Here is an 18,174-nt window from a genome sequence, read left to right as displayed (position 1 = left end):
GGTTGCAGTTGATCTGAAGTTGATGTCATGATGTTGTGACTTTCACCACAGATACTTATTGCGAAAGGAGTGACTTATTGTGAAATATAGTTCTTGAAGAACTATATTTCTGTCTGTCTATCATTGTGTGAGCTGCCAAACTTGTCCTTCAAAGAAACAAAGATACACCAATGACCTCTGCATTGATTTATTTCGAGTGGCAATCCGAAGCACCTCCATTCCGACTACGTGGCTCACAAACACCTTTATCAAGACAACCCAACCATAAATAATACACTACCAAAATGTTAGGGGAAATTACTGTTCGGACCCAAAGTCAACGAGAGACTGAAAAGAAATGGCAGCACTTCAGGAAGTCTGAATAAGTAATACAAGTGTTTATTTTTGAGAGCTGGTATGTTTTTCTCTCCTCGGGCCACCCTACATTTATCTTTGAAAAGCTGAGTAACATTAACATTTTTATGCAAGGAAAACACAACTGTGTGGTGGTGTATCCAAGCCATAATTTACATGGGAACATAAAACTATCACAGTATGTGATCGGCCTGCACTTTCCTGCTCTTGCCATAAAACTGAAAAGATGGATGAGACAAAGCCACACGCGAGATTCCATCGAATTCTTGTGTGCACCCACTGAAAACAACAGTGGGCCTTGTATTAACCCATTTAGACCTGGTGTAACCTATACGTTGTTTTACCTTAAATGCCGGCTGCACCCTCTGTCTCATATAGCAACGTCATTTTTGTATTTATTTTTTAAGAAATTGAAGATTTTCAGAAAACCTTGTTAGATTTTAGGAGGCGTTTTTAGAATCGGCCTCAGATCTAAATTCCGAATATTTCTGCATGCATGCATGCATGCATGCATGCTTGCTTACATGTCCATGTCCATGTCCACACACACACACACACACACAGAAAAAGAAAAAGAGACAATGGCAGTGATTTGGTAAGAGTGAAACTCTGGCTGAGAAATCTTGCCCTTCATTCCTTCCAGAGGTTAGATAAACTGCATCCTGAGTGAGTTCATTCCTCTTTATAAGACTTGTGGAAGAAGGAAATACGTTTTGGCACTCCCCAGATTGAACAGAGGAAAAGTAGGACACGCCACATTTAGGCTACCGAGGGGGGAGACTTCTGTTAAAATGATTTCAAAGGCTGGCAGAAAAAAAATCAAACGTCACTAAATGAAGTTGTCAAAGCTTGTCTGCAAATGTTATTACTAATATATTTGTAATAATGTATTAGTATTCCCCCGAAGAAACAGAATAAGGTAAACGATACAAATGACTAGTTGTGTATTAATTTATTTTTAATGCTTGGCCCCCAGACCCCCACCAAGTTACCGGAACTACTTTATATTCACCAAAACTCCCACCACGGAGGCAATCAACTGATACCAAGTCTCCAGTCAAAGTAACAGTACATTTTAACAGCGGGCGACAGCCAGACAAAAATAATTCATCTTTTCGGGCGATTGGGTGATGTGTCGGCCAATGCTCGCCCGCTGTTAAAACGCACTGTAAGGTGTAAATCACAGTATGAAGTCTGATCACTGCACAGGACAGTGTGGCTGCACTTCATGACGAAAAGTAAAAGATGACACTGGGACTTCTGGAATCCAAACTTCCTATTGGCCATCCGATTGGTGAGAATTGTTAACTGGGGAGCCGAATGGCTGAAATTAAATTTGAGAGAAGTTTGATAGGATCTGAGAGCACATAACAGTTAGAAAGAGCTGTGATGAATGGTTTGTGTGCAGATGTTAGACAAACTACTGATGAAATAAAAGTCTGCTTACTGATGCAGAAAATTGAGGAACATTGGCCTTGTTAACATTTCTCTATAAATGAGCACAATTGACTGCAAGGCATATATCTAACTATTTAAAGCAACATTTAACAGTACTGTGCTGGTTAAGTGAGAAAACTAAATCTTATAAAAAGTCTAAAAAAAAAAAAGATAGTTAAAGATATGCACCATATCCATTAATATAATGCAAATGTAAAGTATTTCTTTGGAAGCGGTTATACAAACTAATGTAGTCAAACTGAGACCACTAAGTGAGACAATACTGTACATGGCAACAGGGGATTTTATTACTGTATGATCCCATGCCATAAACATTCTGCTGATTTTTAAGTCATTAATCATTGAGTATACACTTGACTCAGAGTTCTGGTGTGCAGCCAAAGTATAATTCTTTGGAGAACACTGCCACCTTTTGGTTACATGGTATACTTCCAGTGATCTATGAGGAGAGACTAGAGCATTTGCATTAGATTGAAATAAAGTTAATTCCTTACAGTTATCCAGTGTTTAGACATGAAGTGTTCTACATAGGTTATCATGCATCTGGAGACCATCTGATAAATAAGACTTTCAATTTAGTTTCTATTAAGTGACACATTTCTTTATTTCCTTGATATGCCACTTATAATACAATACTTTGCCAAAAACCTTGACCCTCACTGGTAACTTCACGTTGACTGTATAACGTATGGTTTCCCTCGCCTTCCCTTTACAACCGTCTTAAGTTTTAAGAGAGTGAACACCAAAGTCCAAAACAAACAAATGTTTAATTGAAATCCTATATTTTATTATAATACAGACAAAAACTAATTCTCAGTGACTTAAACTGATATTAGTGCCAACCATTATGACAAACATAGCTCAGCAGATTGAATATGCATTCTGGATGTGAACATCAACTACCGTACAACGGTCACCACATTATTATGAAAAGCCAGCCTCGCTGTGAAAGATATATTTGTGCGTTTCAAGGAAAGTCCAGGGGATGCAGACGGAACTGGGTCAGATTTGCGCGTTCTCTTTTTAATCCTACTATGTTTCACATGAAAGACCATGAGTCAGTAACACTGACAACTAGAAAGATGCAATCCTGCGGAATTACGAGTGTGGTTGCCTATCTCTATAGGAATATTGAGTTGGGCATGTCACATACGCAGTTCCGAACCGCTGGCCAATCGGAGGGGAGAATAGAGTTATTGCACGATTTTCCTGTTTTTAAACAATTTAAGTGCTGGAGTGCAATAACAATAGTCTGCTTTCTACAGGCAACCACACCAATTACAAGATAGTATCTAAATGTCAATAAAGTATAATTTCCCCTAAATTATTTGTGGATATTGTTTTTTTTTACACTTTGCATTGTCTTGATCCAGTAAAGGCCACCTCTCAGGATTAAACAAATTCTTATAATAGACCCAGTTCAAACATGCTCTTACCCCTAGAAAGTGTCAGCTGGGGACATTTTAAAGGATTTACAGTTCACTTTTTGGCATTCTGGAGACGCTCAGTAACGTTCTCCCAGTTGATGACGTTCCAGATAGCTTTGACATAGTCAGGCCGGACGTTCTTGTACTGCAGATAGTAAGCATGCTCCCATACATCAATACCAAGGAGGGGAATAAGAGCTGTGGATCAGAACGAAGAAATCCATATAACAGACCACTGAAAACTCTGTATAACATGACCCATAAGTGAAGGGAAATTGATGCAGAACAATGGCCTGCCACATTTACTGTGGCATTGCTATTAGAAACTGACCTGTGGTTCCCTGGAGAGGGTCCTGGTTAGGACAAGCAGCGATGCGGAGCCTGCCACTCTCCTTTTCGTAGCCCAGCCAGCCCCAGCCTGAGCCCTGTACTGCCACTGTAGCAGCAGACATCCTCTCCTTCATCTTCTGGAAGGAGCCAAAGTCCCTCTGAATGGCTGCCATCAGCTCCCCTGCACAATGCCAACGAAAGCAATACATACAACTATTGAGCTGATCAGTTGACATTAAAAAAAGAAATACTTTAGAAGATTATAGGGCCACTTCACCCCTTTTGAAACCAGATCTTATTTTAATGTTTAGGACACAAGAAACACTTTCCTGGAGTTTTGATGTGTGTGTGTAATACTGTATGTGTTTTTAGATATTTTAGTATTTCTAAGTGTCTGTGATGTCACAGGTCTCACTTATTTCCTGGACTACATGTTGTAAGGGTGCTTCCAGACTGTGGACTGGAGTCACGAGGATGCCAAAAGCCTGTGGCAATGTGCAGCGTTGGGAAAGAGTTTCCGGTTTTCTGGCCGATTCTGCAAGTTGCCGTGTGGGTGGAGCTTCATTTCCATCCACCAGGTGTCTTAAAAACCCAGAAGAGACTCCTGCCGCTCACGGCTTAATGGCAACTTCGTGACTCCACTGTCTGGATGCAGTGCAAGACAAGCCTCCCCCTCTTCACAAGGAGGAGCAGTGCACCAAAGCATTATGGGCATTGTAGGAATTCAGCAATCTAGTCAAACCCTAGTCAAACACAGACTACATTATTTGTCTAGCCATAGGGTGAAAATTCCAAATTATGCTACTGTTAACTAAGGAATTGCATTTTTATAGCGCTTTTCCAAGTGCTCAAAGCACTTTACAATGGTTCATTCATTCATACATTGGGAGGTAAAGCGGCGAACAGTCGACGCCAGCGTCCTCACTTCTCACATTCACACACCAATGGTGGCAAGCTCACGCCGACCGACTCATTGGAGGCAATGTAGGGTTCAGTGTCTTGCCCAAGGACACTTCGACATGTGGACAGGAGAAGCCAGGATTCGAACCTCCAACCCAGGGATCATTGGACGACCTGCTCTACCTCCTGAGCCACAGCCGCCCACCTACTACAAATACTAACTAACTAACATTGAGTGACTGCAGTTTCTTCCAGCAGTGAAATGTCCCTTAAGCTTTTTTTAGCCATTCGATTTTACAAGGATGCTACAAAGAAGTGTGGTATTATTTCTACAGTATGTATACTGATGTGAAGAGTTTGTTGAGATAACACGTTCCCATCCTGCAGGGCAGAGATAACCGTTTGGAGCCTACAGCACAAAGAAAGACCTTAACGTTTGAATGGTTTGCATTGCATGTCTTGTAATAGGCAAATGCTTCCATAACTTTTTTAAAGTCACCAATCAAGAGCAGTGTAATGTCCCAATAAGTAAACTATATACTTAATATTTATTACTAAGACTATACATCGCGGCAGCTACTTGAGAATAGCAAGCTGCCAAGCTCACAGTGCGTCGTTGTGAGCTTGTAGATCAGATATTTTCCAAAATAGTTTTACAAATAAAAACCTGGCCCAAAACATTTCAGATGGGGGTCCGTGTGCACAAATACATGGGGGTCCTTCATGACAATGTTTGAACAGAATCACAGGTTTAAACAACATTAGGAAACAATCCTAAATAAGCAACTACACTTTAGAAACAAGCCCAAAAAAACCAAAACCTGCAACTACTGTCAATATTATCAAGCAACTTTACTGAAAAACAAGACCAAAGTCACTTATAACACCGGTAACAACTCTGTTGCAACACAAATAATACAAACTATGACACATTATCAAATGAAATAGTGTGGTTTAAAGTACTGAACTTTAATCCTACACGACCGTACGGTCACAGTGAATGAGTAGCTGCCAACCGGAAGCGTTCCGGCGGCCCAAACTGAACGCAGAAGTGTTGGCTGCATAGAGCCCACACACACCCCCACACACACACCCCCACCCCCACCCCCACCCCCACACACACACACACACACACACACACACACACACACACACACACACACACACACACACACACACACACACACACACACACACACACACACACACACACACACACACACACACACACACACACACACACACACACACACACACACCAGCTTGACCCAGAAATGGTTATGCCCCAATTGGTAATTTGCTTTTTGGAGGAGTGCTCCGAGAGCACATCAAGTGTAGTCTAGTCTCTACAGGTTTTTGTCTCCTCGCAAAAGACTTCCACATCACGTGTACAATTTTTTTTTTCCTTCTCCCATGACGGGACTGATATAAATACAAACACTGCTTCAAACCCGAAACCATGCCGAAAACAGAAACCTTTTCCAAACAGAATTTTGAAATGTCTTGCAATGGGAATGTGTAAAGGGAATGTGTAAACTTTAAAGAACAAATATTATTAGTCAATTCATGTCAAAATGACATTTCAGGGGCAAGTAATGCTCAGCCAGTTAATGAACAGATTATCAGAGATCTCAGCCTACAGATGGCAAGTGATCTAAATTGTAAATTCAATGAATGAGCTAATCTTATTACCTCATGGTGGCACATTTATGTACACACCTGCATATGCACAAGTTCTAAACAGCATGTACATACCTACTACTACATTCCATCTGTATACATGCATGCAAGTTTACCCATTTCTATCCTGTATTTTTTGCACCATTTTCAATCTCCCTTTTCATGGAAACGACTAAAAGATGGTGCGTGCAACCTCACCCTGTGGCTCCCCTCCACCATTTGGTGAGAGGTTTGTCCAGAAGATGGTGTGGTTGATGTGGCCGCCGCCATTGAACTTCAGAGCGGCCTGCAGGGCAACCTGTGCCGTTACATCACCTGGAGTAGGAACCAAACACATCAATGGGTAATTGGGTATTAGCACAAGAACACAAGCACCTCCACCCCGTTAACATTTGATTTAAAACATAATTTGAGCCCTTAGTTTGTACCCTTCACAAGTGCTTCCTGGTACTTCTCCTCTGTGACGTTGAGGTTGTTGACATAAGTGGCATGGTGCTTGCTGTGATGGATCTGCATTATTTCAGCACAGATGTGGGGTTCCAAGGCACCATAGTCATAGGTCAGGTCAGGTAGCGTGTGCTTCTGCCTTGATGCAGTAACCTGGTTTAATGTTTGACACAGGCTGGCTGTGCACCTGAAACAAAGACAAGTGTGGAATTATAACACTAGTACACTACTATAGCCACAACTTGTAACTTAAGACGCTATAATGCTAGTATCTGACATTTAAGTTGCAACACGACAGCCCATTTATTGAAACTGAAAAGTCTTATGGGATTGTATTAAACTACATTAAACTGCCCAATATTGCAGCTGTATGGAAAGCTTGGGTTATCCTCTTTGTATCCGTCAAGTTTTTGTCCACCGTCAACATGTTATGACTTATGAGCTACTTTCTGTAAATAAATTCCATCACCATGCAGGTGATTTTTTTGTGTTACTTTGGAATGACTCATTTTCAATAATGAAACAAGTGCTGCCTCCTGCATTATGCGCAATTTCTAAACATGTGGTACTCACGGCCAAGCTACACCGGGCATGTGTGCGTTTGACGTAAGCGCACTGCGCGCACAAAATGCCCCGGCTACACCAGATCTGTGGCGCGCGGCGGATTCGTGCGGGACCTTCCGGGAGGATATATAGATACGCGCGCAAGGGGGCATACGCACGTAAAAAAATGAGAACCGATCCTATTTTTAGAGCACGCGTAGTCGTGTAGGATGGCCCGCGGTATCCGTGCGTCTGGTGTAGCTGGTATCATTGACATATATTGGTCCTATCCAAACGCACTGTACACGCGCGCAGTAAAGGCATACGCACGCGCGCAAAATCGCCTGGTGTAGCTTGACCGACAGGTGAGGACCGTTGAGTGATTTCCAACAAGCGCTTTCAAACTAAATATCATCGAGACGATACAATGTCTCCACGATATGCCGTTTCAGAGATATCTTACATATCGTGATACAGTGAATGCACAGTCTATGATTTGCAGTTCTATAATTCTGAAGAACGATGAGTTTCGTTAACCAAAAATAGAATTAGCCTAGTAGCCAAAAAGTGAACCCGGACATGTTGAGTACACCAACGTTTTATGTTAGAACTGTTGAGTATGGGTCCCCAGCATGTAGAAACTGCTGGATGCTAACTTGCATATGTTGAGCAATTTTCATAATTGGCATAATATGTGACCATACCATTAACAACCTATTAAAGGCAAAATATTCAAAATGTCATCATGCTTTATCTAGCATGTGATGTGTCAAACTAGGGGTTTTTCATGATGCTGAATCCATTCCAAGCATTAGTTTTGCAAAAAAAACTCATTGGGCTTAAAACAGCCATGCTTGGAATGGATTCAGCATCATGCAAACCCCCTAGTTTGACATGTCACATGCTACATAAAGCATGATGAAATTTTGAATATTTTGCCACATATGCCAATTATGAAAATTGCTCAACATATGCAAGTTAGCATCCGGCAGTTTCTACATGCTGGGGATCCATACTAAACATTTCTAACATAAAACCTACTAGACTATAAATAGAGAATGTTTATTATACCATGCAACTCTAAAAGCTGTGACTGGCCATTGTATGGTGTTACACCAAAAGTGGTGTAACGTACCCCAAAAGTCACAATCTAATCAGGGTTAAGAGTCCTGTGTAGCCGTAGGCCTGCCCCTTTGGGGGCAAGTAGCCATGGTTCACATGATGCTCATACATGTTTCAGGGCTAGGGGGCAAGCAACTTTAACACTTGATGTGGTGGTCTGAGTCTCTTTGACTTCAATGTTAATGTATTAGCCCACACAGCTTGATAAACGTGTTTCATTTCTCACGGATAACTACCTCTGAAACGGTGAAACCACTGAAATGTCACTGTTGCAAACTTGCATCACTGTATAGTAACAGTTATACAAGATACGATGGGAGCAGGTGTCCTCAAGTGACTGCCTAGCCCCTCTCCATGCCACGCGGGTGTCATTACAAAATGCTTAATCACTCATGTCATAACCAAGTAAGCTGGAGTGGAAACATACTTGTACGGTGTACCGTACGACTGTTTAAACGCCACAAGCTAATTTAGCCCTGCTAGGCTATGATAGCATCTCCAGGTTTCAATAAACATGCCTTCGTCTCAAGTTCATGGACATCATGCTATCTCTGGCTAACATTATGACTGTACCTTGAATTAACTAGACACTTTCTACAGAATATAGTTACATCGCTGTTCATGTTTGTTTTACCTGCGTACTTGACCAACTCTGCAAAGCATATTGTATGACCCAAGGAACACAGCTCGTCTCAAATGTAGTGTAGCAGCACAGCACGCTCATACAAACACAGCTGAGCTGGGACTGCCCTTGAAATTGCATTTCAACGTGACAGTGTAGGGCTGTACCATGTAACACCACGCGAGGGGGGCGGCACAACTCCACAACATCACCGTTTACTTGTAACAGTCCACCCGTCACACGGTGACAGTTTGTACACATGACATAACATTGCATTGCTAAACGATTTTCAGTGTGATTATCGAGACACAGTTTCTGATGCATTGTTTCACCCTACTTTTTAATTTACATAGTTTCCCACTCATTCCATCAGGTTGGTGGTACCGCTTGGCCTCATCAGACTATCCCCTACTTTTTCCCCTGTTTTTTTTAACTGTACAGGTATATTATGATGATTTCTGTATTGCTGTGTATATTTGTATGTATGTAAATGTTCTAATCTAATGAATTGAAAATGGAGGACCCTGGTGTAAACAATAGTGATTTTTCTGGTTTCATTCTATACTTTTGAACTGACAGTCCCATTCTACAAACTGTTAATACAATTTAAATCAATCAATCAATCAATCAATCAATCAGACTGATCTTGGCTATAAATAAATGTGAAAATAGCATTGTTTTAATGAACAATACGTTTTTCCTAATACATTCTGAAAGTATTATTTGAGCTTGTAGACCGGCTATTTTCGGTGCGCGACGCCCTCGTACGACGAAGTACAAGTCGGGTTCAAGGCCTTAGAGTATAAGCTAACACTAACATTTAGTGTTAGCTTAGTGACTAAACCTTAGAGTATATATGAAGGACTAAACCGACCAATAACATGATGTTGTTAGTCTTTTGTCCCGCCCCCTATAAGTATGTCAGCTCGTGTGCAGTGTTGCCATGTCCACTTATTATAAGAGATTTGTTTCTGTAGTTTGATTGATTCATTTGATTGATTGATTGATTGATTGATTGATTGATTGATTGATTGAATTGATTTTGATTTCACTGAATGTAGAATGTGGGTACATTTATAATTTCAACGATAGCACAAGTTAATACAAAAACTGCTACTTTGAGGAATAATTGAAACTTGTTTCTAAACTTTCTATTAAAGTGTAGTCATGGTTCTGGACTGGTCATGGACTCCAAATTAATATGTATCTCTTCCTAGCCCCCATCTGAAAATGTTTTGTGCCAGGGAGGGAGATTTGTGTTGTTAGAATGTTTCAAAAAATATCTTCCAAATATTCCACATTTTTATTTCAAGAATCAAGATGATTTGAAAATACCAGGTGCTTATTTCTCTCACAATATCGGGCAACACATGCTCGTGTGCCGCAAAGCAAAGCAGCAGCGGCACAACGACGCAGAGAAGAGCTGGCTGCTCAGCTGCCATATCTGTTTTCTCTACGCGCTAGGATGATGGCGACTACACCGACGCAAGACAGCGTTTAGTGAGTCCTCTTTCCAAACTGCGGATTGTATCGATTCCGTGCGCCGCAGCTTTGGTCACCGAAGCCGAGAAGACGTTCCAGATACCGAAGGAAACGGCTCTGGTAAGTGATCCGTGTGTTGATTACGCTAGGATTTTTAATGCGCGAGCGGAGACGAAGACCCCGATATACTTTCAGGAAAAGGAACGCCAGCACAAGGGAGGGAGTCTTTTCCTTCACCGCCATTTTGTGATAACAAGGAGCAGCGAACGGGGGCCAAGAAAGTTGCATGCTGCCTTGCGTTTTATTTAAAACCCGTTAACCATTATGGTAGTGCGCCAGCGTGTATTTGGGTGACCGACCCCGCTTCTAAATAAAGTGTTTTGACAGACCTTCAGCCAGGTGGCAGGGCGGACGAGGCTTTGTTTTAATCACCGACATGCGTGCACCGCAGCCGCTAAACACTGACTGCCACAGCGGCTATGCAGGGCAACATTTATCCACACTGTATCTAGACAGTAGATATAGACAATCTGGCTGCTGTAATTACCCGTTATTACTTAACCCAGCAACATCAACACCGGAAGCATGTGATTATCTTGCCAAGACGATTTTTTATTCCCTCCTTTGCCCTGGCCTAGAAGATTATCCCACGCTTTCACCTTGCAGACAACAAGATGCTGCTGTCTGTATTTGGTATTATTTGAAAGACCGTTGGAATTAACGTATACTTTTCTTTTGGTTCTCTTTTTCAGAGTTGAGAATGACTAACGAGGAGCCTCTTCCAAAGAAGGTCAGTATTGATCTCATCATACTGTAGATTCCTAATGTTGTATGTAATGTAAACACGATGGGCTATGTCTGTTTATCTGACCATTTTGTTAACTTGCTCTTTCATACAGGTTCGCCTTAGTGAATCTGACATGAAGACCATGACCAGGGAAGAGTTGTGTGTCAGGTAGGTAAACATCCCGTGTGTGTGGTGTGTGTGTGTCTGTGTGTGTGTGTGTTAACTACAGAGCAACTGATGTTTAGAAATGCTTTCTTCCCCATAGGTGGAAACAACACGAAGCTTATGTCCAGGTCTTGGAGGCAAAATACGCAGACCTTAGTTGTAAGTGTAATAGTTTCTTCATATATTCTTAATACACTTAGCACTCCATTTCAATCTCGTCCATGACTGCACACTGTCACAATACTTTCCTATCTTGTGATTTTTATTTTGTCTATATGAATTTATTCTCTCCACCTTAGCAAATGATGTGACGGGTCTGAAAGAGTCTGAAGAGAAGCTGAAACAGCAGCAACAGGAGTCTGCACGCAGAGAGAACATCCTCGTCATGCGACTGGCCACCAAGGAGCAGGAAATGCAAGAGTGCACGGTATGTGCTCCTTGAACTTATGTAATTCCTCCTTTCAAGAGCATTTGGGGGGAAATGAACCGTGATCTACCTTTCAATAAGGGGATACTTGAGCATTTTATGTACATAAACGGCATCTGGAATGTTGTTTGCCCTTTCAAAAGCACAGCCATGTCCATAGTGCCATTGTAGTGCATACTGTAAACAGTCATGCTCTGTAAACGTGTGTCATCTCGTCATACTTGATTCTTGATCAGTTACAGGTTTACGGCTATAACTTAAGACCATTCACAGTTTAGCCTATTTGAGACATTACTTCACACCCTCTTGTCAATCTGTGCCATAAACGGCAGTCTAAAGGTGGAGGGTTGCTTTTATCAGATTGACAGTTCAGTGGATCATTCAGGGACTTAATGCCAGCAAATGGCATTCTGTCAGTCAGTTAAGGTCAGAGGAAATGACTGCTGGGGGGGGGGGCGTGCACAAGAATAGCATGAATGAAAGCAGAGTACTACCGTGTCTGGAAGAATATGAGACTGTGGCCCTTTTTGAAACTAGCTCCTCGCCACTCGCCCTACACACTTCCACTCGGTTTGAGCATAGATATATAAATAACCGAGACGCAATGCAAGTGGATGGGAGGGGGATTCCGGTACCGTCTCTATTATTTATATATCTATGCTCAAACCGAGTGGAAGTGTGTAGGGCGAGTGGCGAGGAGCTAATTTCAAAAAGGGGGTGTGAGCCTGTGCCTGCATCCATTCACTTGTATGTAAATGTAATCAAATGAGTTCAGTGGAAATATTAGAGGTCAACATGGTGGCTGAAATTTACAAAGGTGAGTTTCTTTGTAAACTCAAAGTGGGCCATTTACTTAAAAAATAAAAGTAAAGCAAAAATGCTTATGGGGTAAAAGGAAATTGATTGCTAGCAATAAAGTCTCATCATTATTGCAGAGTTAATTTTGTTTTGAGTTACCAAAGGTGGAGGTCAGGAGGGGGAGCGTACCTATCTTCCCCAGGTTCTATGTTCCCCACCATGCAAAAAAGGTTCTTTGTTCCCCACTTAGAATAAACCTAAACCAGAAACCTAACCTAGTAATTTTAGTAATTCTAGTAAGACAAAGTATTTTAGCAACTTAGTCTTAGTGTTACTTTTAGTAGCACATTCTGATTTAAGCTTTTTAACAATCCATTGAACTTCAGGCCTGCCTAGGCTACTTAAACTATCTAGTCTTAGCCAACTAAAAATTAACACTGGCATAAAATAAACTAAAACATAATTGCTCATACTCTTCAACAAAGATGACAAAAACAAACATTCTTTGTTCTGTACGTGTATACAATTGTATAGTACAAAACACTGAAGTCCTTAAACCAGAAACCTAACGCTAACCCTAAACCCTAAGGTAAGTGGGGAACATAGAACCTGGGGAACATAGGGATGACCCCTTTTAGGAGGTTATTGCTCTTGATGGAACATTTAAGAGATGCATTGCATAAGACACCTGCATCTATTCTGAAATGAAAGTCTGCAAAAACCAATTTGAACAAGCAGAAGTTGGATTCTAAAGGTTCTACACACCAGTAGTGTTTATTTTGTGTGATTAATCAACATTTATTTAAACTGTTTGCCCTGTGTGTCATGAGCACATTGACTCCATTTGTGGTGATTATGTTTCACCTTAAAAGCATAAACCAAAGTCATCAACATAAATAAGGCATCATCAAATTATATTTTGATGATGTTCAGTATTCACACATATTCCGATCGGCTATTTGTCATGCTCCCAGTGTGTAAAGAACTTAAATGTCCTGCACTAACCAACTTGCTCTGGGTACATTGCTGTCTTGAGCTACAATTCATGGATGAATGCATGCATGAAATAATATGTAACAGTTAGCCATTTAGCGGGCGTACATCTGTACCATGGTCTGACACGTTTCTCTGTTATCCTGCAGACCCAGATCCAGTACCTCAAGCAAGTGCAGCAACCCAGTGCCGCCCAACTGCGAACATCCATGGTGGACCCGGCCATCAACTTGTTTTTCCTCAAAATGAAGGCTGAACTGGAACAGACTAAAGACAAACTGGAGCAGGCCCAAAATGAATTGAGTGCCTGGAAATTTACACCTGATAGGTAAAAACAATCAAAATAACCTCCCCCTCAAAAAGTCAAGACTTCCCCACGCCCCCCACTCTCACTGCAGGCATGCAGGACTAATGGTGGGGGGGAAGGCTGAGAAGTGCTGTACTCACCACGAGACACAGACTTTACAGAAAGACAAACACTGCAGCAAACTGCCATTTGTTTTTGTACTCTTGCACTGTGCCAGCTACATATCACATAATCATAACTGAAAAGACAGTATGGTCAGGTGATACTTGTGTTTCAGCTCTCTCCCCTTGTGCGTCTTTGCCATCGGAGGGCCTGAAGGAGTCGGGATGGTTCCTGAAGAGGTGGTCACTCACTTCCGACATGGATATGCCCAGCCCTGCCCCCTAAGCCCAAACCAGACAGTTGACATAAATAAATAGGGGGGTTATGGTGGAGATCGAGTCAGACTTGGGTAAACTGCCCAAGCAGAGAGCGTCCCTAGCCTAATCAGCAGTAAAGACTATTCTCATTATGCAATTGCATAAGACATTTAACAGTGGAAAACACCACATGCATATGTGCTAGTCTGCCTGAGATTCATAAAGACTTTTTGGACAGTTCTAGAGTACATTGCAATAACATGGGAAAGTGTCTAGGATAAGCGTTTTAAGACTTTGGGGGAGGAGCCACTAGAAATGACATAAGACTGTGGGAGGAGCCGGTAGGGGCGGAGCCAGACCCTCCGTCCAGAAGGGACTTTCAGGCATGAGGGTCCGATCCGATCACCTGTGTTTGAGCATGGGTCCACGGCCGGGTAGAGTGTATTTACATGTTTTACTTTGTGACTGCTTTCATTTTATTGTTACTCTGAAGTCCCCTCGGCACTCACTGCAGTGTGTGAACGGTAGTATAATTGCTGCAAAGGCTATTTTCACCTTGTAAAACAAGAAATGTGAACAATGAAAGGCTTAACATTGTTTTAGTGACACACACTGCCGTTGGTGCATTGAGGGTTATTCTTCACATTGTGAATGCAAATGTCTTAAAACGGATAATGTTACCATTTAATGAGTGTATTCTGTGATCTGTTTTGTGTGGTTTACATCGAAACCCCTCCCTCGGCGATTTGTTTTTCTAATCACCTCTTTGACTATTACGTATTAACGGAACAAAATAGGTGAAGTCAGATTCTCCTTATTTTGACAACAAACATCAGATGTTTGTCACATAGCAAAGAATCAGATTTCATGACTGACATTTTGTCCAAAATATCAGTCATGTGAGAATCAGTCCTCAGTCACTTGTAAACATTAGGAAAAAAATTACTCTGTTATACACCTTTAGTTGTTGGTAATCTGGCATTAGTTTACAGGTATTGCTTCAATGAACTCTTGAAGCAATGGCAACTTGAAGCAACTCTTGAAGTTAATCACTTCTGCTTTTCTACGGTTCACCACCTGGTCAATGTGCAAGCAATTTGCTATTGTATAATTTCCTCTGAGCAAAACCATTTTTTACAGACTGATTTAGATGGCGGGGTGTTAATGATTTGAAATAATTTAGAACTTAATAATCCCCTTGTTTCACAGCTTGTCCGGAAATTGTGTTGTGATTGTAAAAACTGCTTGGCAGTCCTAAGTATAATTGACATGCTGAGCTGTGGCAATTTTACTCAACTTTGAGATAAAGCTTCGAAACGTTCCAAATTTTATCTGTTGAATATTTGTCCTGATCAAAGACCAATCCAATGTGCTAGGTTTTGCAGAGCATAGTAATTGGATGCTTACTGGATAATTATAAGATGGGGGTCTAGTTGGTAACATAGCTACTGCTTCTATTTGGTGTTTAATGTTTATTCTGCTTTCATCTTTAACATGCAATGTTTCTAGCTACAGCTAGGTAGAATTTTGTGGGTGCTAAATTGCTAGGAAATGCTCTGTTTGGAATGTATTTTGTTCTTTCATACACCATGTAGTGAATTAAGGTTTACTGTACACGTAACAGACCAGTGTGATCATTCTAGGTTGGGTCCTAGTAAAGTTCCTAGACTTTTAATGTGGCTACTGGCTAGATTTACAATTGTGAAAATATTAATTACGATTTTTCTAGGAAAGGACATGGAACAATTAGTATTTTAAACTCAATGCAATAGATGCAAGCCTTGTCAAATTTAATATATTGCTTGGAATGTGACTCCTGTTTATTTACTGTAGCAATGCATTCAAGTTTTGGGTTGAATGAAATCCCAAATGGGACTGACTTCTCTTACCACAGAGTAAATTATACATTAGTGGGTCAAAAAGTTCTTTTTGGCTTTTGGCAAACGGGAAAGTAGGTCAGGCATTTTGGTAGAGAGAAGTAGTGTCCCTATAGATGTGATTGTCTCCTGGTTCACTGTGTGATGTTAGAATTATTTCCCTTACAGCCAAACGGGGAAGAAACTGATGGCCAAATGTCGAATGCTGATTCAGGAAAACCAGGAGTTGGGCAGGCAGCTTTCCCAGGGACGCATTGCCCAGCTGGAGGCTGAGTTGGCCCTACAGAAGAAGTACAGCGAGGAGCTCAAGAGTAGCCAGGACGGTGAGAAACATTGCTTGCCTCTGTCTTGTCTGATCTATACTTGCAAGAGTCGCTCTCCACAGTAACAGATTTTCATTTGTGAAACGCTACACAACATGGCATGTTTCTCAGTTTAAAATCTATTTTCCTTGAGCCAAAGTGTTTTATAATTAAGTATAAATTAAGCTTCAACATGCTGATTTCTTTTACTTGCTTTTCTCACCAACACATCATGGCATGTTCATTTTTTTGATCTTCCGCCATCCTCTTCTCTCCTGGAATATTGATATCCGTCTATAAATCTGCTCCTTCCCTAGAGTTGAATGACTTCATCATTCAGCTGGATGAGGAGGTTGAGGGCATGCAGACCACCATCCTCGTCCTGCAGCAGCAGCTGAAGGACACCCGTCAGCAGCTCAACCAAGACCCAGGGGCCTCTGCCGTTGCAGGCCCCAGCAGGACTTCCCCTTCCACTGAGCCATCTGTTCAGATGGAGGAGGCCACCACACCCTCCGAGCCAATGGGCAAAGACTTCGGGAGGCTCTCTAACGGACCAAGCAACGGGAACTCATCCCAGAGAAGTGAGACCACTACCCCCAGCCTGTACCGAGAGGTCAGCAGCACCGAAGAAGACTTTCCCATGTCCCCAGTGGTCTCCAGTCCCGGGGAGGCTGAGACCAAACTCTCGAACCACTCGGAAGAGGCAGCGGGGAGTCAGACACGTGCAGTGATTGCAGGAGGAGCTGGGGGGTTCGGGACCCAGCTGAGCGCAGGGTACGAGAGCGTGGACTCTCCCACAGGCAGCGAAACATCCCTGACTCAGCACTCAAACGACACAGACTCCAACACTGACCCCCATGAGGACAAGACCCAGGGCCCAGTGACCAAGGCCACCAGAACTGCAGGGTCGCGGCACACTCTAAATGGCCTGGACTCCAACATGAGCGACAGGGCTGTTTTGTAATGTACTTTGTAACACGTACTGTCCTTTTCTCTCTCTCTCTTTTTTTTAATACAACACAAATTACAAATGCATTATCTGTAACGGAACTGCTGTGCGTAGTCTGGAACAGAACTGCTGTCCAGAACCTTTCTTTTCTTCCTTCTCCCTTGGATATTGTGATGCCTCTGCCACGTTGTGTTGCTAAACAGAGATATTAATGTGAATGGTATATTGTTGATAGATTTGAAATGAGTGGGTGTATGATTTAAAGTAGTTTATTTTCCTTTGGCTCTTGCTTGGTTATCCGAACACACATGGTAATTTGAACACAACTGGTTCCGTGCTGTTTTCGACACTGAAATCATCAGGCATCTGGTGTTGTAACTCATTGTCAATAAATGTCACTAAATCACAGCTGACTGAATCACAATACCTTTTCAAAGATAAGGGAGGTATATTTTTTAGTTGTTGGCCCATGTTTTTTTTTAATCCATATTTTCATTTCCCCACCCCTGACAAAGAATTCTGTTTGACTTGTGTGTAGTTTATATACAATGTTCCTTGTTCGTATTGTTCTGACTTCAATCCTTTTCATGTACTGACCAAATATCAATAAACAACTTTTAATATTATGGTGAGGAACCCCTTTATTTTGCCTCGTGTAGAGAAAAATTGCTGATGACCGATTAAGAGCAAAGGTTTAGCTGAAGTGTAGGATTTGACATAATCTAAACTACCTTCATGCAAGTACAGTAGGTTATATTGGCAGACCAGGCATTTTTTCCCATTCATAAAAATATCCTCCGGGACACATGGTGGCGCTATGGTTGCACCAACTGCTACTGTTGGGA

At 41.8% G+C, this 18,174-nt stretch overlaps 2 protein-coding genes across 4 annotated transcripts; one reads left to right on the top strand and one right to left on the bottom strand.

Moving 5' to 3' along the window:
- Positions 1-2,577: 2,577 nt before the first annotated feature.
- On the bottom strand, positions 2,578-9,052 carry sod2 (superoxide dismutase 2, mitochondrial). Its single transcript, XM_079525433.1, has 5 exons — positions 8,896-9,052; positions 6,578-6,783; positions 6,348-6,464; positions 3,571-3,750; positions 2,578-3,437 (listed from the first exon to the last, which is right to left on the bottom strand). The coding sequence occupies exons 1-5, from the start codon at positions 8,922-8,924 to the stop codon at positions 3,292-3,294; spliced, it is 678 nt and encodes a 225-aa protein (XP_079381559.1). The 5' UTR covers positions 8,925-9,052; the 3' UTR covers positions 2,578-3,291.
- A 1,197-nt stretch (positions 9,053-10,249) lies between these two features.
- Positions 10,250-17,955, top strand: wtap (WT1 associated protein). Of its 3 annotated transcripts, XM_079525395.1 has the most exons (8): positions 10,250-10,485; positions 11,118-11,155; positions 11,265-11,320; positions 11,418-11,476; positions 11,617-11,744; positions 13,685-13,863; positions 16,247-16,401; positions 16,698-17,955. In XM_079525395.1, the coding sequence occupies exons 2-8, from the start codon at positions 11,126-11,128 to the stop codon at positions 17,342-17,344; spliced, it is 1,254 nt and encodes a 417-aa protein (XP_079381521.1). In that variant the 5' UTR covers positions 10,250-10,485; positions 11,118-11,125; the 3' UTR covers positions 17,345-17,955. The 3 variants fall into 3 exon arrangements, with proteins under 3 accessions (XP_079381521.1, XP_079381523.1, XP_079381522.1); XM_079525397.1 differs by lacking the exons at positions 16,247-16,401; positions 16,698-17,955 and having other exon boundaries at positions 13,685-15,530; XM_079525396.1 differs by lacking the exons at positions 10,250-10,485; positions 11,118-11,155; positions 11,265-11,320; ... (1 more) ...; positions 11,617-11,744; positions 13,685-13,863 and adding an exon at positions 13,867-14,635.
- The last annotated feature ends 219 nt before the right edge of the window (positions 17,956-18,174 follow it).

This window comes from Electrona antarctica (genome assembly GCF_951216825.1).
Source record: "Electrona antarctica genome assembly, chromosome: 17".
In the NCBI taxonomy this organism is placed as follows: Eukaryota; Metazoa; Chordata; class Actinopteri; order Myctophiformes; family Myctophidae; genus Electrona; species Electrona antarctica.
This window is presented reverse-complemented; position numbering and strand designations above follow the sequence as displayed.

Coding starts and splice junctions, on each gene's coding strand:
- sod2 (XM_079525433.1), bottom strand. CDS start 8,924: ATGCTTTGCAGAGTTGGTCAAGTACGCAG. Junction 6,784..8,895: donor AGAGTTGGTCAAGTACGCAG/GTAAAACAAACA, acceptor TCTTTGTTTCAG/GTGCACAGCCAGCCTGTGTC. Junction 3,751..6,347: donor TGGTGGAGGGGAGCCACAGG/GTGAGGTTGCAC, acceptor GGCATTGTGCAG/GGGAGCTGATGGCAGCCATT.
- wtap (XM_079525395.1), top strand. CDS start 11,126: ATGACTAACGAGGAGCCTCTTCCAAAGAAG. Junction 11,156..11,264: donor AGGAGCCTCTTCCAAAGAAG/GTCAGTATTGAT, acceptor TCTTTCATACAG/GTTCGCCTTAGTGAATCTGA. Junction 13,864..16,246: donor TGGAAATTTACACCTGATAG/GTAAAAACAATC, acceptor TTTCCCTTACAG/CCAAACGGGGAAGAAACTGA.